This window comes from Lycorma delicatula, chromosome 1 (genome assembly GCF_047948215.1).
Source record: "Lycorma delicatula isolate Av1 chromosome 1, ASM4794821v1, whole genome shotgun sequence".
NCBI lineage: Eukaryota > Metazoa > Arthropoda > Insecta > Hemiptera > Fulgoridae > Lycorma > Lycorma delicatula.
Window position 1 is genome coordinate 152,529,431 of NC_134455.1, and position 23,448 is coordinate 152,552,878.

At 28.3% G+C, this 23,448-nt stretch overlaps 1 protein-coding gene across 5 annotated transcripts in view; it reads right to left on the reverse strand.

Annotated features, from left to right (window-relative positions):
* cora (erythrocyte membrane protein band 4.1 like coracle) overlaps nucleotides 1-23,448 on the reverse strand; it is a 208,161-nt gene that overhangs the window by 45,168 nt on the left and 139,545 nt on the right. For 4 of the 5 annotated variants that reach the window (XM_075365229.1, XM_075365231.1, XM_075365228.1 and 1 more), the window contains exons 10-11: nucleotides 18,032-18,186; nucleotides 17,312-17,410 (exon numbers count right to left, since the gene is read on the reverse strand). In XM_075365229.1, the coding sequence (XP_075221344.1) occupies nucleotides 17,312-17,410; nucleotides 18,032-18,186 (254 nt within the window). The remainder of the gene's footprint in view (nucleotides 1-17,311; nucleotides 17,411-18,031; nucleotides 18,187-23,448) is intronic. The other variant, XM_075365232.1, reaches the window with a different exon arrangement.

Sequence of the window (23,448 nt, forward strand, 5' to 3'; positions counted from 1 at the left end):
GGACATACTTTACCAAAAAATACATTACACTCGTTCCCAGTTAGGGCTGTACATTTTTTTTTTAATTTACATTTTCGGAGGGTAAAATTTCAAGCAATAAAAATTACAGTAAATACTGTTTTTGCAAATTTTACACAATTAAAAAAAAATTCAAATGAGTTGTTCCTTCTACCACTTTGCAAGGAAAGTTTTTTATAATTCATATGCTAAGGATGAATTTTAATAAAAAGTTGAAGGAGAAAAGAATTTAAGCACATATAATTTTATACAATTTATTTTTTGGGTAAATAACATTATTATATTTTAGTAACAAAACATAAATTGAAATTTTAGATCTAGCAAGCCATACTGTAAAAATATATTTCATATCTTTCAAGGTTTGCTAGTAACAGAAATGAGGATGAAAGTTATTTTATTAACATTGAGTAGTCATGTGAAAATGACAAAAGAATAATAATAAAGAACGAGAACAATCTGTTTTAATAAATAGTTAGCTGCGTATGTAAATAAACCTGTGGATATTTATAACCTTCCTCAATTAAACACAAACTTTAACATTAAAAAACACATGATTTGCATAAATTTGCATAGTTATTTAATCAATTTTAAAATACATTAATTTGCTAAAGTATTAAAAACAAAAGTTATACATAAAACTGTTAACATAAAAGTTAATTTATTTAATAGCAAAGCAAGCATGCAAAAATACAAATATACTATCACCTAGCAAGCCAATATGTTATTTATACATATGAATAAAAAAATAAGAAAATATATATTTAATTTGGTTAATATATATTTAATTAATAAGACTACGTTAATGTGTCTGTCAATCAATCAACCATAAAACAAACCCAGTATTTTACAATCTACATGTGAATCAGGTGGCATATTATATACATACAGAGTGATTTACCACATTATGCAGATACTTTGACAGCCCATTCTACATGTAAAAATAAAGAAAAAAGTACATATAAACATAGATCTGGAAATGATTTGTTAATGAATTACAGTTGTTGAAAAATTTCACCCAGATTTCATCTCCTCCAGTGAAATGAGCCACACAGAAATTCATGAATGCAAATATGTAAGGTAATTTGACGGTTTCATATGAAATTAAATTGGACATATTGAAAAAGATGAATTTGAGAACTGTAACTTCTGTAGAAAACTGGCAAAAAACAGGAGTTGAAAAACACACTTTTTTAGTTTGACTTGTAATAACTTTGTTCAACTGCCAATAAACAGATAAAACTCTTTAATAAAACTTATAGGAAATTTAATTATAAACAGAATAGTAAAAATAAAGTAAGCAAAAGTGAATAGCATTTAAATAAAACTGACTTTTATTTAGAGCAATACAAAGCTAAATTTAACTGGAAAATAATTTTTATTGATTACCAATGTATTTTTTCAAAACTGGGGAAAATGATAAAAATTTCAAAATAAATTATTTTGTATGGGATAATACTGAATCAATGATCGTAATGATGTATTTAAGTTCTGTTAAAAAAACTATGATTTTCATTTAAATCAAATAAAAATAAATTTTTTTTTTGAGAAATTTTTATTTCATGAGTTGGCAATACAATAACAACTGACAACAATTAAGTATTTTTTTAACTGTAATTGTGTTGTTTTTTAAGCTTACAGTCAAGTTTCAATTCATTAGTGCAATTTTCCTTTTAGTACAAGTAGCTGTACTGCATAACTGTTTTGAATTTGGTTGGTCACTGAAGTAATAATGCCATACTTATATTTGAATGAATAATATGTTGATAAGGTGTTTATTTATGGTTTGTGTGAAGACAGTGCTACAGCCATTTTTGAAGAATATCAACAATGTTATCCTAATCGCAGAATTCCAAATCCAAGATCTATTAGTGCAGCACTTTGTACGTTACAGGAAATAGGATCTTTTCTTAGAAGTAATCATATCCCTCATGACCGTTCTCTCCAACATGATGTTAATGTCGATAAAAGCATTATTGCTGCTATTCAGCATTGTCTCTGTGTCAGTACATGACATCTTAAGAGTTTCACAAACTATCTCCCAGTTAAGAGTTTCACAAAATAAGTGTGAAGGACACTTAAGAATAACAACCTTTATCGTATCATAAACAAAAAGTACAACATCTACAATGCAAGAGATCCGCCCTTCACTTGGCATTCTGCAATCTGTTAAATACTCATTGATAACTCTTCAAGAACATTTTATTTACCGATGAGTCACAGTTCACTCGTGATAGTATAAACAACATGAGAAACCAACACTCATGGGCAGAAGTAAACCCTCATGCAACAGTGGAATGCAAGTTTTAACAGCGATTTGCCATTAATGTATGGCATGGGATTATTCACAATCAGTTAACTGGACATTTTATTTTCCAAGAACACTTAACAGGTGTACGTACACTTTAAGTTAAGTGTAAGTACACCTTAACAGGTGTAATGGCTATAATTGTTCTTGTTTCTTCAAGAACATTACAGCCATTACTTGAAGATTTCCTCTTGCAACAGGATGCTGGACATGCTTTGAGCATGACGGCGCATCTCCACATTTCTATCATATTGCTTCTGCCTACTTAAATCAGAAATTCCCAGATAAATGATTGGTCGAGGCGGTTCACAATTCTGGCCACCCAGATCATCATATCTTAGGCCAATGGATTTTTGTGTATGGAGTTGGATGAAGTGTAATGTTTATAAGTTGAAAGTAAATACCCGAGAGGAGTTACTTGCCCGTATTACTGTTTCTTTTGCGCTGTTAAAGAACAGCCTTCATGAACTAAGCAACACAAGCAATCCACAAACATGCAGAAAAGTGCATTGAAATAAATGGAAACATTTATGAAAATTTATTGTAAATTTTATTAATTTTTTACGTTAAAAATCATTTTCAAGTTAAATTTAGGTTTTTAGTGCTCAAAATAAAAATCTATTTTATTTAACTGCTACTCACTTTCTGTTTTCTTTATTTATACTATTCTGTTTAGAATTAAATTTCCTACAAATTTTATTAATGGGCTTTATCTGTTTATTGGCAATTTAACAAAGTTATTACAAGCTAGACATTAAAAAGTGTTTTTTGACTCCTTTTTTTGCATTTTTGTCAGTTTGCTAAAAAAACTACACAAGTTATAGTTCTCACTCAATTTTTTCAAATTGTCAAATTGAATTTGATATGAAACCATCATATTAACTTACATTTTTGCATCCCAAGAATTTTTGTATGGCTTCATTTCACTGGAGTAGATGAAATATGAGTGAAATTTTTCATCAGCTATAACTCATTAATAATGCGTTTCCAGACCTATGTTTATAAGACATTTTTTCTCTATTTTTACATGTAGAATGAGCTGCCAAAGTATCTGCATAACATGGAAAATTACTCGAAGTATATGTATATAAATATAAATTAAACTGATCCACCCAAGTACAGAAATAAGCATTAAATAAGATGACACTTAACTTATTTTTTCAAGTCTTTACAAAAGCATTTTTGTGGAAACCCATATCTTCAGTTGTAATTTAAACTGTTTATATCAAGTTACATACTATACTCAAATACAATCCAATTTATCAAGGTAAAATTTTTTTTATTATTTCAAAGATTAAAAATATATTCAAAACGTTTTTAAAATAAAAATTATAGAAAAAAGTTAAAAATTAAAAACTACATATATAAAATATAATGTCAATTTTGTAAAAAATTAAAACAAATAAATAACTAGGATGAAATGCACCATGCAACTTGGCTAGCCAATGTAACAATAGTGTGGATTTGGATTAAATTAAATTGAACAATAGAATATGATGACACACTTATAAAGGCTGCAGTAGATGGCAGCACTTTTTCAAATAATGATAATGTATAATTCAATTTAATTTAATCCAAATCCAAACAGTACTGTAACATTGGCTGGCCAAGTTACATGGTGCATTTCATCCTAGTTATTTATTTAATTTTTAACTATTTAAATTATTTTGTGGGTTTCCATGAACACGTTTTTATAAAGATATGAAAAAATAAGGTAAGTGCATCTTATTTAATGTACATTTCAGTACTTGGGTGGATCAATTTGGTTTATATTTGTATATTAGTACAGAAGAATATGTGTCATGAAAAGGTCGACTTAGAAATATATATATATATATATATATTAATTAAGTTTTATATTCTCATATTTTCCTCTGGACTAATTAATTCAAAAGCAAAAATAAAATGTAGCAATCCACCACAGTGCAGAACCAAATAGGAGCTCTTACCTTATTTTTTAATTTATTATTCTCCCCTATATATCAATAGCGCTATTTCGAGAAATTCCCTTTCAGTTGATTAAAATTTAAAAATTACAAATCAAAATACCAAGTTATTACAAATATAAAATATGCGTAGTCAAATAATTAAAATCTTTTAAAACATCCTTGTGGCTAGCCACTAAATACAGCACTCTTTATATATATATATATATATATATGACAGACCTTGGATTATTACTGGACCAGTGCTGTGGTCCAGTAATAATCCAAGGTCTTTCACCACAAATACTCTTACCAAATTTATATCATTTATAGAATTGTAGATCTGATAATTTAATCTCCTGGTGAATATTATGTATTTACATTTCTTAATACTTAATTCGAAACCATTTTTTGACTTCACCTTAAAATCATATCAAGATCCTGCTGGAGTAGAATACAATCATCATTTGCAATCAAATAAATAAATTTTAATATCATCCACATACATCAAACATCTTGAATATCTGAGGCAGCTAGGGAGTTCATTGAATAATAATAACAAATATAAGAGGACCTAGGTTACTTCCTTGGGGAACTTCTGAAGTATTGTAAAACATATCTGACCAACAGCATCTAAATAATATAAAACTACTATGACCTCAAAAGTAAGTACCAAAAAATTTTATAAAATTAATGTAAAACACAAAATAATAAATAAATTTTTTTTAATAATACTGAGTAGTGATCAATACTGTCAGATGCCTTTTTAAGGTAAATTGCATCCACGTGAGATCCACAATCAAAATTATATAAGATGTAGTAAATGTGACAAGATTAGTTACTGTAAAGTAATTCGGATAGAAGCTGTGTCGAGAATTTGAAATACAATATTTACATGGTCAAATTCTTTTCCATATATGATAGATTCAAATATCTTCACCGAACAATTAACTATAGAAATTGGTCTATTAATTCGAGATATTATTAACATCACTTGATTTACATATGGGAGTAATTCTAGCTAGTTTCCATTTAGTGGAAAAGCTGCTTTGCTTCAATAATAGATTATAAATACAATGTAAAGGATGACAAAGAATACTTGCACATACTTTAATTACACAAGAATAATTATTGGGTGGGTCTACAAGATGTTTTGGGTTTAAGACACTTGATAGCCTTATTTCTTAACATGTAATATACTTCACTTCAAGAGCATCAACATCACAAAATCCAGCCAAAGAACCGACATCATCATCATCAATTTTATCATTCTCAGACATATCACAAACAGAAGCTGAAGCAAAAATAATTAGCTAACGCTTGAGATACATCATTATCAGTGGTTAATGATGATAATTTGTAGGTAATACCAACAACCACAAAGTTTACTTATTTGCACCGCTTCATTCTTTTATTATTCACATAATTCCAAAATAGCTTAATATTAAACTTCTGTAAACAATTAACATTCATTCTATTTCTGATATTGACACAGATTTAGAAATATTACAAATTAATAAAAATGACAAAAAATGAAATATATTAGAAAAAAATATTACATATATAAATAAAAACAGAATTTCAATTTGATAAGCTATCAGACAGTATTTAAGGGATACATTCTTATAAAAACAGCAACAGATAGCAGCATTCATGTAATAAATTAATAATTAACTTTCATTATAATGTTACAGTACAGAAACAAACATTACACCATGTGGATGGTATTTTAATAACATAGTATTATAATGTTAATTTTTTAATATTTTTATTTAATGTGTAATTTAATAAAATTAATTCAATCATGTCTGAAGATGTGGGATTCCAAGTAAGTTCCATCATGATAAAATTAAAGTAAGATATGTCTTCTCAATATTCTGTACTAGATGGTTTATGTAAATAGAATTAAAATATATATGTATTATGTATATGTATGCATGTATATATGCAAAAAAAAAGGCAAGTCTGATTCAGAAAAGAGTGAGACAAGGATGTAGTCTATTTTTAAACTTGTACGACAGAAGAAATTCAGAAATTAAAGAAAACATTTAAGGAAAAAATAAACAATAAAACTCAGTCTGAAAATAAATAAGACTAAAAACAAATGTGATGAAAAGAGAATAACAAGGAATTAAAAATTATGATAGGAAACACAATATTCCACAATTTGTAGAATTTTGTTATGTAGGTAACAAATAAAATAAAAAAAAAAAAGATTAAGTAAGATATATTAAAAGCCGACTACCATCAGTAAAGAGAGCTTTAATGTAAAAAAAGAAAACAAAAAATTAGTAAGTGTTAAATTTAGTACAAGAATGTGAAAGAAATTCTTTGAAATATTGTTTGGGGTAGTACACTTTAATAGCAGTGAAATGCAGGCAATAGAAAAGAATGGAGGTGTTAATTAAGTTACAAGTAATGTTGGGATTAGATTGATTGCTACTGCTAAAAATGAGGTCTTAAGACATACAGGACAAGAGAAAATAGTGGCACAGCCTTGTAACACGATAAGTTAATTTGGAGGGCGGCATTATGATATGCAGGCTATTCTGATACTGAAGTAGTGAGTACAACTGTTCAGAAAAGCAAAGATTGCAATAAATAAAATAGATTTTTGAGGATATGATGCAATAAGTAGTTTGGAGTTTAAAAGACAAGCACAGAACAGAACAGCAAGGAATGAAAAAGAGCACATCAATTAAATACCAACAAACTTAAAAAAAAGCAGAATTGTAAAAAGTATACTTAGAAAGATTATACATCAATATTTAACCAATTAATATAATAGAATTATATATATAGACTGATATATATAGACTATATATATAATAGAATTATATATATAGGATTTTATATGTTTATTCTGCAATAGGCCTACATAAAATGGTTTTGGAGACAACACAGTAGAGTGTGAATTACATACAATTTGTCTCAATGAGAGTAAGCAAATCCAATTCATGACAGACTGTGAGCTAGTACTCCATACATGTGATTGTGTTAACATTTCTTGCAAAAACAAAGTGAATACATTATAAGTTGCTCTAGACTTGTTGAACAGTATTGAGAATATTAAATGAACTTCCACAAAGAACAATGGAACAAGATTATTTAAATCCAATTAAATCTAACTATATGTACATAAATGAAGATAAGGTAATGCATTGTTTCTAAAAAAAAAGAAATGTGGTACATTAAATCTGTTGTTTATACTGTCTTTTGCCTTTTATATGGCTGACACATGTAAACTGTCTGAGGTACAACTGGTAGTAGTAAAGAAATGCTTTAATGAAAGTATACAAACCTGGAATGACAGAATACAAGTATTTCAGCGGGTTTGGCTTTTTGATATGTAATAGTATAATTAGTACAGTAAAGAAGGCAATGGGAAAATACTACACTTCATTCTTTAGTAAGCCTAAGATGGGATGTTAGAAATAGTAATGCTCTTTTTCTAAAACTTCTTTAAGGTCATCTGATTTAGAACAAAGTTTTTAAAATTGTAACCGGCAGGATCAAGGAATCCTGATTAGCGATAATGCAAACCATTCATCCAATCAGCAAGCTGATTTAAATTAAAGTATCTGGTTTCAGTATATTATAAAAATTTAATAGTTCATATAATTAAGTATCAATATATTAATGATCAAGTTTTGTCAACTCAGTTTTCCAGAATCAATCATTAGTTGAACCCTATTACCTAATTTAATTAACTCTGACAAAACAAATTAGTTGAGCATGCAAACACAAGAACACAGCACAACGCTATTAATTTAAAAATTATAGTAAAAACAAAACTAAGTCATTACTACGATTTCAATTTTTTATATCTTTTGCAATTATATTATATATATATATATATATATATATATATATATTACTGAAATTAATTTTTTCAAGATTCATATTATTCTTCTGTATTGTTAAATTATATTTAAATTCTATTAAATAAACCATATAGAACAGAATATTGAGATAAAATATATCTTACCTTAATTTTATTATGAAAGTACTTATGTGGAATCCTGCATCCTCATTCATGATTGAAATAATTTTGTTATATCATATTAAAAATCTAAAATAAAAATACTAAAATAATGAAAATTGCATATTAATTTAAACAAAAGCTGTTACCAGTTGCAATTTTTATAATACTGTCTTCTACTGACTGTCTGATAATTTATCAAATTGAAATTTTGTTTGCATTATATATGTAATACTTTTACATATATTATTAATTTTATGTCATGTTTATTAATTTAATATCAGAAATAGAATGTTTATTGTATATTAGATGGTCTGTCATGTTAGATAACTAATTTATTATTTTTTTAAATTTCTATAATCTTCAAGAAATGTAGTTTTAAAGGATCAATTGTTTTTCCTAAATAAATTCAATCAGAATCATTACATTCATTTTATATATTCCACACGGATTGTTTATTTATTATTTTGTTTTTTAAATATTTTAATAAATGATTTAAATCTGTGTGCTAGTTTAAATATTTCTTTATTGTAAGTTTTAGTATGTTTTCAATGATATTACCAGTGTATAAATAAATATATATATATATATATACTATTATACAAAGAGGAAGGTAGTTCTTTTGTTCAGGGTAAACAAAAAAACTACCTCATCAATCACAACTAAATTTTTACCCATGTTTCTTGGCAAAACTGAGAAGGTTTAGAGATATATTTCATGTAGAAAAATCTCGAAAAAACATTAAATACAACAATAAAAAAACACGTTAAAAATATAATGCTTCACTGCCTTCATATGTAGTAGGCTGACTCTCCACTAAGAGGCAGATATGATGCTCTTAGGCAACAACCTTTTATGTAGTCTATTGGCTCTCCGCTAGGTGGCAGACATGTTGCGCTAAATTCAGTCTACTTAATCATGAGATCATAAGCTGCTGATAATTGTTAATTACTGAACATCAGACAATTTTAATTCATTTCTTTGACATACATATAGTAGTTAGGTTAATGTAGTTGTATTCAATTTCTCAGGTAATAGGATATATTGACTCTGTGATAGGTGACAAACATTTGATTATTAAAATTTATTTGTTTTGGCGGTATTTATTGAGCGATAAATACTTGATTATTCAAATTTATTTATCTATCTATTTTGGCAGTATTTGTTGAGTTCTTTTTCTAAAATCATGCCAAAATGGAAGAGATGTAATATCAGTAGAAAATCTACAGACGCGAGGCGAATGTCTACATCGTGTTTACATAAGACTATGGAAAAGTGAGGATGTATTTTATGATGCTATACAATATAGGAAAACCACTTTAAAATTCAGATTGGTTTTGAATATGATCCTCATTTGGATTATATTAACAGTAAAGATTTATAAACTGGTGCAATTATTAAAATATGCAATCATTGTTTGCAAAATAATGCCAAGATGAAGCATCTCTGGCGTGTGTTGTTCGGGTGGGAAAGGTTCACTTGCTACACTTAATGAGCTATCAGAACCAATCAACAGTTTAGTTTTAGGATCTCATCCTTTGTCAAAACATTTTCTTGTTAATGTTGGAAAATACAATACTTTATTTCAGATGACTTCTTTTCATGCTAAACTATAGAAGAGAATTTTATGCCTACGTTTAAAATTCAAGGTCAAGTTTACCATCGCACCGGAAGTTTATTGCCAGCACCTGGTATCAATTACCAATTTACTTCCTTTCTGATGCTGATCAAACTTATCTTCATATTAATATTGTTCCAAACTTGAAGATGGAACTAACAACAGCACTTCAGCAAGTTTTGCTGGAACATAATAATTTGATCACAGAGCTTAAATGCAATATCGACAGCACACCTTTGCCTAACGAAAAAATTTTTTAAATTAATAATTCAAGCCGATTTTGTACCTGTTAATCAGCACAGGGGTTGTTATAATACTCCAACTACTAATGAAGTTGCTGTTTTACTGGTCGTTGAAGATAAAGGACCTAGAGATATAATCTTACATTGTCATGATGGTCAAATGCAATGTGCCTGAGCTTCATCACTCTTATACTCCTTTACTATCCCCTTATGTTTTTGAAGGGTGAAGATGGTTGTTATCTAACTATTCCGCTATATAATAATGAACAAAATAAAACAGTTTCTTGCACGCAATTTTATGCTTAACGACTTATGGTTTGAGATAACATTGATAATTTTTTACATTATCAGATAAGAAACTTATAATTACTCAATACTGTATTGACACGGTGGCCAAAATGATCACTGAAAGATTAACCCTTATTTGTAATAAGAAAAAAAAAATGACGTGCTGATGATTACATTCATCTGCAAGGTACTGTACAAGATACCAATGCTAACATGGGTCAAAGTGTCATGCTTTCCTGATCTTACATTGGTTCACCATGGTATATATATGAGAAATCTCAAGATGCTATGACATATGTGTGTAAACATGGGCATCCAAATTTATTTATAACTTTTGCATGCAATCTTGAATGACCAGAAATAAATAATGAACTATTAACTGGTCAAAAATCTACTGATAGACATGAAATACCCAGTTCTCCTTTTGAAAATTAAAAAAACTTCTAGACCTTATTAACAAAAAAGAAATATGTGGTTTGATCAACTGCTATGCACTAAGTGTCAAGTGGAAAAAACAAGGTTTACCTCACTGTCACATATTGGTCTAATTGGTAACTAAAATACGACCTTACGAAATTGATCTTATTATATCTGCTGAACTCCCTGATAAAAATGTTTACCCATTATTATATGACATTGTTTGTAAACACATGTTTCACAGATCATGTGGTGATTTAAATAGAGATCATCACCATGCAAGATAAATGAAAAATTTTCAAAAAGTATCACTAAATGTACATTTTCAACACTCAAAACTGCAAATGACGGTTACCCAACTTAACGCAAGAGAAGTCCAGAGAACAGTAGATATATATGTATATCTGAGGCCGATTGACAATTTTTTGATTTTATAATACATCTATGTTATACCACTAGACTCTTATTGCTTTTTTGAGCTTTGTGAGTCTGATGACTTCACTAAGTCACTGTTATATCATAAAGTTCCTAAACACTATACCTACAACAATAACAAGTTTAGCAGAAGAAAACATGAAACTGACATCAAAGGATTTCCTGGAATCAAAAAGGATTCTTCTTTGGGTACAGTATATACAATTCATTCAAACCAAGGTGAATGCTTTCATCTGTATATGCTATTGGCTATTGCTATATATAATGTCTCGTGAGTGATCAATGCCCAGCAAAAACTATTGAAGGTGAATTGATGAAAATTTATAAACACTTTCTCCTTATGGCGTAAAAGTGCACACTAAGAAAATCCACTTTGAAATTCTGAGTTTAATGGGTTAAAAAGGTGTAACAATGAAATTTTTTTTTGACTTCTCGGTAACAGACATGTAGATATTAATTTTTGGTATGTGTAATTTTAATATAAATATCTAAAAATTGATTTCTACATTTTTTGAAATTCTGAGATTAAAAGGATTAAAATGGATTTTTAATTTTTTTAAACCCTGTTATTTCTTTGTAAAAAATGAAGAAATCAACGTGATTTTTGATGAGTAATCTTCATGTCAATAAACCAATTTCTACAATTTTGAAATTTGACCTTGAAAGGGGGTAAAAAAAGGTATAAAAAAAACATTTTGAGCAATGATTGTAAATTTTCCCAATCCCAACTATAGTAAACAAGATATTCAGTAGATTTGGGTTTGCAAATACTCTTCAGATAAATATCTAAAAAAATTTTAAAGATTTTTTTAATTCCAATTTGTTAAGGGATATGGAGGTATATGACACACTGTGCCTCGACCAATACATCCACTGCCACCGTAACTGTATGTGTGACTGGCTACACCTATCTCCAGTTACCTGACTAAAAAACATAAAATAAAATCACTACTTTAATCATCGTTCGACTCAGAGTCACACTTTAGACTAATTATAAATTCATCAATTTCCTTGTCAATTATGATATCTTTTTCAAAGTAACTGTCCTTGATTTTATTAACATGTTCATAAATGCACTTCCAATTTTCTGCTATACCACAAACATAAGTCTGAAAGAGTTTCAGACAAAATTTTTTCTTCTTCTAAAGGCGAATTGATATTTTGCTCAAATACTTGTTTTTTAATTACAGCCCAAATCAACTCGACTGGATTTAGATTAGGGTGGCATGGCGATGAATAATTTTGTCCACAATCAATTTTTAGTCCATTTAAAATTATTCACCAGTTGCAAAAGCTGTACTTCTGTCCATGATTTTCCATAAGTAAGCTTATGATCATCCAGCCACTTGGCAACAGCGACTTCAAGTGATGCAGAAGTTGTTTTTTGTCTTTCTCAACTGAATGGTAGCTGGTTTTGTCAATTACAACTACTGATGGAAATTCCAATAATAGTATATCACTTTCTATCAATCACTTGTAAAAATTATTAAAATCCAAAAAGTCGTGAGAGTCTCTGCTTGTTTCCCCAGCTTTAAATATTAATGATGTTCCATTTACGAAGCCTTGCTCTCTACCGAAATGAACAATAATTAGCCTATAGTCTTTATCAATTTTTTTAAGGACTACCCAGTTCTTCACCTGACTGCCAACATTTTTCGTCGGAATGTCCAACTTGCATATAGGTTTCATTTAAACAGATTATGTTCCAACCATCGTTTTTGTATTTGTGTATATTCTGCAAATAATGTATCCTCCACACTGCAATATATGGCCATTCAATTAGCAGTTTTTGTTGCAACGGACATCTTTTCCATTGAAAATAAAGTTTTATTAGTTTTCGTAGATAGTCCCAACTACAGTCAATGACATCATTTTCATTCAGGACTGCCAACAACTTCTTGACTGTCAGAACCTCTTTTCTTGTCAGAACAAGAAAAGACGGCTCTCGTTTTAAGAAATAAAATTAAGAAATTCATTTCTTAATTAATTAAGAAATTAATTTTTTTATGGATGTCGCACTCAGTAAAGTCACTGACAACAATTTTCTTTTTGCACTCATGTGGTTTCCCCTTAGGAGTTGAAAACAGTAACTGGTCTTGGCAGAGGATTCTTCTCCTTCTGTGAGGATATTCCATACTGTACTTTCAGAAATACCCACAGTCTCTACCGCCATATTAATGTAAGGTGAATAAACTTGTTTTTTTTTATGTATTCAAAATATGGAGTTACATTATATAAAATTCCACATGCTTGACTTTTTAAAGTTCTTTGTAATACACTGCTAGGAGTAGTCCCCCATATTGCTTGTTAATGAACTTTATTTGATGAAAATCTGGTTATTCTTATTTATTAGTAGGAAAATGTAATTGCAATTAACAAAATTAAAAGAAAACTAAAAATTTAATATCGTTTGGGCTTGTTATAAAATTACTTTTACACACATTTATACTACAAGACGCACAAACACCTACATTCACAGCCACAAGTATTGGTTAAGACGCCATATTTACTATAACCCACATGAATTCCAATTGAGGAATTAACTACCACTTCAGAATAATATTAATTCTAACAACTCCTAATTTTTGGGCCAGTAAATTATTTACCAGTCAGAATCAAGATTATACTATCCTTGAACACAAATAAATTAGTCACTGGAATTTGACTAACTATGGGATTTCCACTTCCAGCAATTATGTCATAAATATATTTTTAGAAGATTTTCAAGTAAAATAGTACATGCCATCGTGCATACACATAAAGTTTTAATATGGGCATGGTAATTTGATGATAATCTTATTATATATAACCCAGTAACAAACAATGAACATCTAATAATTAAATAACTTAAATTCTTATAATGAAAACTTAAAATCTGCATTTGGAATAAACATATACAATAATAGAATGTAAATTATTTAAATGTCAATATCAAAATAAACAAGGGCATCCAAATTGAAACATCAGTATATAATAAAACCTACATCTAATAATAGAATTCATAAAAAATCAAATCGCCCTTGATCTCATAAAATTAACATATATAAATATGATTAATAGAATAATCAAATACATACATAATACAGAGAAAAGTTAAATAACAGAATAAACATCATAAAATGTATAGATTGAAAATGGATGAGACTACTTTAATTAATAATATTTATAAAAAACAAATATCAAAACAAAATAACAAAAATAACAGACTTATAACCAAAATACAGACTGATTTTTTAGTCCTGTTACCCAATTTTAAATGTAATTTAAGAAAGGGAAATTTAGGTGGAATAAAAAAATGTATTTGTTACTTACAAAAGAGATTTAATAAAAAGCTAAAAGAATATGCTCAAAATGCCCACCCCTTGCGGTTATACACACATGGACCTTTTCAGCATATTATCAGAAACCTTTTAAAGAGTAGCATTGGAAATATTCGTGATTAAGTCTGTAATATTGACTTTAAGTTCATCAATAGTGTGAGGATTGTTTTTGAAGGCCTCGGAATTAATATAGCTCCACAAAAAGTAGTCAGAGATGTGAGGTCTGGGGACCTTGGAGGCCATAAGCCCTTGCTTATTATTTGATCATCAAAGAATTCTTGCAGAAAATCCATGGTTTCTCGAGACGTGTGGCATGTATCGCCGTCTTGCTGAAACCAGCAATACCGTTCTTGAGGTTCCAGGAAGGACACAAATTGATACACAATATTCCTGTATACTTCACCATTTACTGTCTGTTCGAAGAATATGGGTCCGACTATACGATGATGAGATATTGCACACCACACACCAATTTTTTCAGGATGCAAAGATTTGTCTTGTAAAGCGTTAGGATTTTCAACCACTCAAATTCAACCGTTTTGACTGTTCACATAACCATCGAGATGGATCCAAGCTTCATCAATGTGTTTAAAAATTTGATTCCGTTATCATTTACGAGAGACCTAAACCAACAGCAATATTGCAATCGCTTGTTTAAATCTGGAGGCTGAAGCTCTTGGACTAATTGTACGCGATACAGATACAATTTCAATTTTTTAGCAGCTTTCTGAACACTCGAATATGACAAACCAACTTGCGTGGAAAGTTTTTGTAAACTTTTCCGTGGAGAATTGAGCAATCTTGTTTTCACATTTTCTAAAACATCATCTGTCAAGCGAGTTGGTCGACCACTGTTTTCTGTCGCAAACACCACCTGTCTCTCGAAATCGGTTTGCTAGCCTAGAAATTGACATTTTTTCTGGCGGAGGAACACCAACAAATTTAATTTATAATGATTCTTTTACACTCGCGTACGATTTCGTAGCAAAATATTGTTCAAGAATGAAAACTCGTTCTACGATAAAAGACGGCGAATTCGTCGTAAAAGACGACGAAAGTTCGTAACACGACAGGAAACGGCACAAAAGTTTACACAGCTCAAGGAGAATCAACTCACACTGCCGTATCTATACCGGTTGAGTACCGCTACCAACTTCGTGTCACAAAACAAACTTTCCCTTTCTTAGAAAAAAATTACCAATTTTTTGACATTAACAATTTGGTAACAGGACTAAAAAATCACCCAGTATAATAACACACAAAGTGAAATAATACATACAGAAAGTATTTATACATTAATATCATTGAAAACATTACTACACCTTACAATAAAGAAATATTTAAACCAGCATACAAACCTAACAACCACATAATAAAATATTTAAAATATTTGATGTGGACACCACATGACTTCTTTGTACACTTATTAAATTACATATACACATTTTTTTTAAATAAAAATTACATAAAATTTTATTTCATTAAAAACTTCTTATATTTTTTCATATTTATTATTATTTTTTTTTGCTGTTATTATTGAATTATTATTTATCATATTTTTTTTTACAATTAAATGTTAATAATTAACATTTGTTAATCCTTGTAAGATCCAAATATTTCATTAATTTTATTTACCTATAACTCTGGAGCCAATGACTAGATATTACAACAGTCCTAAAAACAAAATTTCAACATCCTATGGCTAATCATCTGAGTTATGCAAGATACATAGATATCTACGTACGTACGGACGTCACACTGAAACTAGTCAAAATGGATTCAGGGATGGTCAAAATGAATATTTCCATTGAAATCTGAAAATCGAAATTTTTTGCAATCGCAATACTTCCTTTACTTTGGACATGGAAGTAAAACTAATAACAATAAAAACAATCTGTATGGAATTTATAAAATTGAATGTAATGATTGTGATGGTATTTATACAGGAAAAACAAATAGATCCTTAAAAATTGATTTCTTGAAAATGATGGAAATTACAAATATAATTATGTTTATCTAATATGGCAGACCATCCAATAAATAATAAACATTCTATTTCTAGTATTAACACAAATTTAGAAATATTATAAATTAATAGACATAAAATTAAATATATTAGAAAACTATTACATAAATAAATAGAAACAAATTTCAATTTGATAAACCATCAAACAGTGTTTGAGGAGACAAGTCTTATAAAAACTGCAATAGACAGTAATAGCACTCATTAAAATTAATATGCAATTTTCATTATTTTAGTATTTTTATTTTTAGATTTTTAATATGCAATAACAGAATTATTTCAATCATGTCAGAGGATGTGGATCCGGCGAAAGTACCTTCATGAAAAATTAAGGTTAGATATGTCTTATTTCAATATTCTGTACCAGGTGGTTTATTTAATAGATTTTATATATATGTTTATAAAATAAGATTATTAAAATAAAATTAAATTTAAATCATATTCATCATTACTAAATGACAGAAATACACACTGAACATTCTATGGAGTGCTAAAATACATTAATATTTTTATTAAAGAAAAAATATAATATAAGCAACACCAAAAGAAACTTAAAGGTAAAACTATTGTACAATTTCAAAAACATACAATTTGTTACTTAAATGTGAGGATTTATTTGTATCTAAACAAGATGTTAAAAGCACTAGAAGTATACAACTGAAAGCAAAGAAGGCAATTAAAATAATAAAAATATCCAGCTGTGCATTTAGAAATATGGCAGTAGATATAGCAGTGTACCTTAGCAGGTTTGTCTTCAGATTTTGATGTTTCAGCTTCATATTCTCCTTCAGTAGAACTGACAGAACTTGAGCTATTTCCACTAGGACGTCTTCCAAACTGGATAGAGACAATACTATTGTTACTTGAACTACCAAAGTTATTTAATATAAAACAAACATATACATAATAATTCCACCACTTACTTTCATTGATGTCTTCGATTTACCATCGATCCAACATAAATGAATGATGATACAAAGAGTAATTAATTATTTTAAGTATCTGTGATGTGTGAGGATTAAAAAAGAATTAAATCTGATAATTAAACTCATCTTAATCAAACCTAAGCTTAATTCACAACAAAACTAAACTAATATAAATATTAGCACAATAAAATAAAGGTTATTCTCAGTTTCTCTAAGATTAAAGGAGCGGTATTCAAGAAATTGTTAAAAACCCAAAACAACATTTTTAACATGTTAACCCAAAATTACATGCATATGTACAAACATTGTTTCCCTGTTTGTACATTTAGGTACATATCAGAGAAAATTCATACAGCAAAACAAGCAGAAAGAATTACATTATATAAAATTACTGTAAGCAAGAAAAATAACTGAAAACAATTATAATAACCAAACTGAAACACAACGTACAAAATATTTAAATATTTTTTTAAAACAGAATGTTTACATTACTATTAACTAACTTAATTATAATAATTATCATAAAACTGACTTTATCCTTAGTTTTCTTCGCTTTCTTTGATGGTGATAAATTGGCAAGTCTATCGTTATCAATATTTGGAATGTGATCGGGAGGATAAGGCATCGTATGTCTCTTATTGGAGTCATTAACATGATCAACAGGTGTTGTTTTTGGAGCACCCAAAGCTGTAAAACAGAAAAAAAAGGTTTTGCATAAAAAAAGAAGAGAATATTTTAAAACTCTTATTCTTTACTAGAATGAGAAAAAACACCTACATAATAACTTACAGATATGAATCTAATACATAAAAATAGAATACAATTTTTTTTTAATAAAAAAAAAATAGTACATCAACTTGTCAATTAATGTACGCACACGTGCGCAAGTGTATGCGCACATAAAAATATCCTAATAAAAGAGTACATACTGAAACAGAAATATCTAAGTGAAGGGCTACAAAAATTTTCTTTATCTTTTGTACAGAAGCGAGGTCTAAAATATTCTTTCATAAGATCTCGTGTAGAAATTTATAGATTAGCTCATTTTTCTCATAATTTAATAAGACAACAGTAAAAAAATTTATAACATTTCTAATAAATGATAAAAATATATGGTCACAGGTAAGAGGTAAGGTAAAATGTAGCTAAACTGTCAGAAGTGCCATAAATTTATTTAAAGATTACTTCTTTTGAATTGATTTAATGTACGCAAAAAAAAAATTTTTAATGTTTTACTAATAATAATTTTATAATGTTTTCCATGTTAATTATTAAATGAACAAATAAATTCTACAGAATGTTCCACCACGAAAGATCAATTTTGAAAGGTGATTCTAGAGATAAAAGTAACAAAAGATATATATAAAACATAGGCCCAGAAATGCTTTGTTTTCAAGTTATGGTGGCCATAATTTTTGCACTGCAGGTAAATAATGCACTACTAACATTTATAACCACTTGAAATTCTTAACATTATTAATGGTTTAAAAACAAATAATTCTTCTGGTTTGATCATTTCTCTAACAGTATCTTTAAAAATTCAATCCCAAACATAGTTGATTTTCTTTAATTTTTATTTAATCTTAGTTTTTCTACTGGAATTTTTCACAAATACTAAAAACAGGAATTGTTGTGCCAATCCCAAAGGAAGTAGCTCATTTAATATGGCTAACTATAGAACAGTAATTTTGCTTTCTGTTTTTTCTAAAATACTGAAAAAAGGTGGTCAAGGACAGATTTTTAAACTTTTTATATTAGTTTAGTTTTATTTAGCAAAAATCAATATGGTTACTTGGATAAAATAAGTACAGAATCTGCTTTATTGTGTTATGTAAATTATAATTATAATGGTTTAAATAATAAAAACTTTTTAACTGGCCTTTTTATAGAAGTTTCTAAAGCATTTGACTCGGTTGAGCATGAAATTTTGTTAAATAAAATAGGAGTTAGAGGGTTTGCTAATACTTGGTTTAAAAGTTACTGGAGTAATAGATATTGTCAAAAGATAAGTAATATAAAAAGCCATACAATAACTATTAGATATGGGATTCTGCAGCTCTGTCCTTGGACCAATTTTGTTTCTAATATATTTGTGATGGATAGTTTAATGGTGAATTGGCGGCCTTTGCAGGTGATATTCCCTTGGTTTTTACCGGTGGTAGTTTAGGTAATAATATGATTGAGAAGAGTTTGATTGCAATTAGGTTTTGGTTTAGTAAGAATGGAATGTCTATAATTATAACAAAACAAATATAATGAATTTTTCTAAAAATGGTTGTAAAAATGTTGGTCAGTTAAATAATGTAATTTCTAAATGTTATAACTATTTTATAAGAGGGATCTCATGCTTAATTAACTGTCACAAAATTGATGTTTATAAATAATTATGTTTAATACTGAATGGAAATTTTAAGTGGTCTGAGCACATTTCACTTGTAAAAAAAAGTTATTGAAAATTTCTAAATTTTATATTTTATTCAGCAAATATGTACAGTAAATATAGTAAATAACACATTTTTCCCTATGGTAATCTAAAATACAGAATGGCTTTTGCTGTCAGAAGGGTGCTTATAAAAAACTATTTTAAACCCAGTTAGCAATAATTAGAAGTTAGTTTGAACAATATTATGAAAAAATAGAACATGTTTTTTTTTAAAAGTGGTAATTTTAATATACTTTATAATAAAGCAAGGATTTTTGAAGAATAAGGAGAACTTTTTTCCAAAACCTAAATGTAAAATATTTAAAAATAGAACTGAATATTTATTTTCTACAGTTTGTAACTACATGCCACTGGAAATTAAAAGTAATGAATAATGAGTATGAAATTAAGTGCTTTAAGACTGACTTTTAAAAATGAAACTAATGAATTCTTATTAAATTCTAAATATAAAAATAGAGTTTTTCCAAGTTTATGTGTCATTATGGCTACTGAAATATAATGTTCAGTATTTTTATTTGTTGTTTTTGAATATATGTAAGTGATCCTGCATTTTCTCCATTACCGTACAGGTTTTTCCTTTGAGAATGTTTTTTGTTTATTATAAAAATTGTTAACAAACTTTTTTTTTTCACCTTATAGAATTGTAATTATTCATTTGATATAAATATGTGTATAAATTGGTTGTTAAATAATAATGCGAGTTTAAAATAATATTGTATTATCTACAAAATAATGTGAATTTAAAAAAAAATGCTAATGTTAAAGATATTTTCTTTCTTTTTACAAAGATGTTATACTTCGATAAATAAATTTCTTTCTTTCTTTCATTTTGTTACTTAACTGAAAAATTATTAAAAAAATTATTTCTAGAACTGTATCAATATTTTTTTTATTTTTAAAAAAGATTACATAAACAAAAAAAGACCATAACTTTTTATTCAGCATAAAGTTCATTTCTGTTACAGAACAATTTATTTGGAGAGTGAACTTTTACAATGAATTTAAGGAAAATGAGACTTGATTGAAAAGAATTTCCATCAGTCTTAAGTACTTATTAACTAGTTATATTTTAGTTTTAGAAGATAACAAAAAAATAAACATTTATAAGTGTTTAATGGGACACCTTTCATTATGCAGCATGCATCCAACTGATAGGAGAGTTTGTCCCATACTTTAATCAGCAAGTCTGGAGTAATGAAGGCAACAGCTATTTCGAGTAGATCAGTAGGTAGCAGAGATACATACACTAGATCGTTCATAAAACCCCAAAGAAAAAATTTCACATTAAGTCAAACTGAAAGATTGTGGAGCATACTGCAAACAAACCCTGACATTGGATCCATGCTGATCAATTTAGCGAGTTTTGAATAAGATAATTTAATTGATCCCATACAAAGATATGCCAGTGAGAAGGTTGCCAAATAAAATTCTCTAATCCATCTTGCAGTAGAGGAAAAAGTCATGTTACGAGTGTATTCAAATGAGCAACTCCTGTTACATTTGCTTTTACAAGCAAAAGAGAATGCTCTGTAAACTTACAGTCGGGATAGTGCACAGAAAACATTTGATTTTCAGAAGTCCCTTTGTAAGAGTACATGGAGGATTTTTGGACCTCCAGAAATGGACATTATGTGTTGTAACTTTTTCACTGATATGAAATGTTACACTCATCTCTAAACACAATATGATCAAGAAAGTTGTCATTCATGCTGTAATATTTCAATCGTGAAGTCGACACGGACAGTATAATTCAGTAGCTTTCAAAGCCTGTAGAAGCTGTAATCAGAATGGGCAAAAACCTAAGTGTTTCCTTAAAACATTCCAACTGTCATCACCGACATTGCTAGTTTGCAGCTGGCCTTTCTAATAAACTTTTTAGTAATATTCAGGAAAGACTCCTGGCATATTCAACATTTTCTTTAGACATCATCACTCAGTCATCATGTACTCTTCCCTTTACTCAGACATCTGGTTGTTTCAAACCAATTACACCATTGACAATCATTATTGTCACTTGGAGGATCACAAATAAATTTTCTATGGAACATAAGTTGAACTGTAATTACAGACTGACATTTATTAAACTGTAAAACAAAAGGCTTTCTGTTCAAGAGTTACCATCTTTGTTAATGGTGCTGTGAAGTGGAAAGGTAGGAAATCAGTCTGTCATGCGTGCAACTAAAATAGTCTTTTTGCTTTTTGAGTCTAATCTTAAATCAACACTGTACACCTCATCCAGAAATATTATAAATAATTAAAACCCCAATATTCTTTTTTTGTATACCCAGTATTTGAAATTATAAAAAAAATTTAAATGACTATTGCATTTAAACATTTTTTAAAAGAATTTAATTTTTTGGGCCTTTTCATTAAACACAAATTTAATAAAAATTAAATATAGTTTTAACATTAAAAATATTTTATGTACAACATAGATATTAATGTATAAAAACTACAGATGAAAGATTTATTATGAAAAATGTTTTCCTCTTATTTATATTAAAGTTTATTTATTTCTCTGTCTGGTAAACACAGGACTAATTCCAAATATCCCTGTATTATTAATGATTTAATAGAAAGTTAAAAATTCCAAGCCTGGCATGGATTTAATCCCAGATAAGAACCTTCTGAATAATAGGCAATGAGACTCTGGAGTTCCAACACTGGGTTAACAAAGTTAAGTTTTTTACATAAATATACCTGTCAATTACTATGAGAAACTTACATGAAGAGATAAAATTCTCTGACTGATCACACTTTGAACTCAACTTCCTCATTTGACCAGAAATTTTCAGAACCATATATTTATAACATTAGTACATTTTTATACAAATGAGAGGATAAAGAATCTATTTACAAAAATATAAAACAGAACCATAAAACTACTAGAAGTGAACATTGTAAAAGTGTTCATTAGAAGAAGTGTTCATTCCAGAAGTATCTTCTGGAACCAGAAGTGGTGCCATTTTTTGTTGATTTCATGCCAGTGAGACAATAAATGCAAAGGCTTACTGTGAGTCATTTAAACCAGATTCATTATGCAATATAAAACAATGACTCCACCCATTATCAAGAGGCATTGTTTTGTTCCATAATGTTACTCATCCTTAACTACAATAACTTGAGCTCTGTTTAAAAAATTTGGCTAGGAAGAATTTGAGCACTTAACATACATTCCTTGAAAGAGAAGTTAAGGTCAACCTATCGGTATCATGGATAAAACTAGTAGATATCTGCAGATGAAAAGACAATATGGTAAATGTTAAAATCTTAATGGTAACTGTGCAGAAAATAAAGAAAATTGTATTTTAGGTATAAATAAATATTTTCCTATTTGTTTTAAATAATTTATAACCAAATGTTCAAAATTCTTTAGGTGACTTTTGAATAATAATTTAATATTTTTATTATAATTTATATTTTTATCATAAAAACTAATCTTTGTTTATTAGTTTAGAGAACAGTTGTACAAAATTCAAATCAAAATTTTTTTAACTCAATAGAAC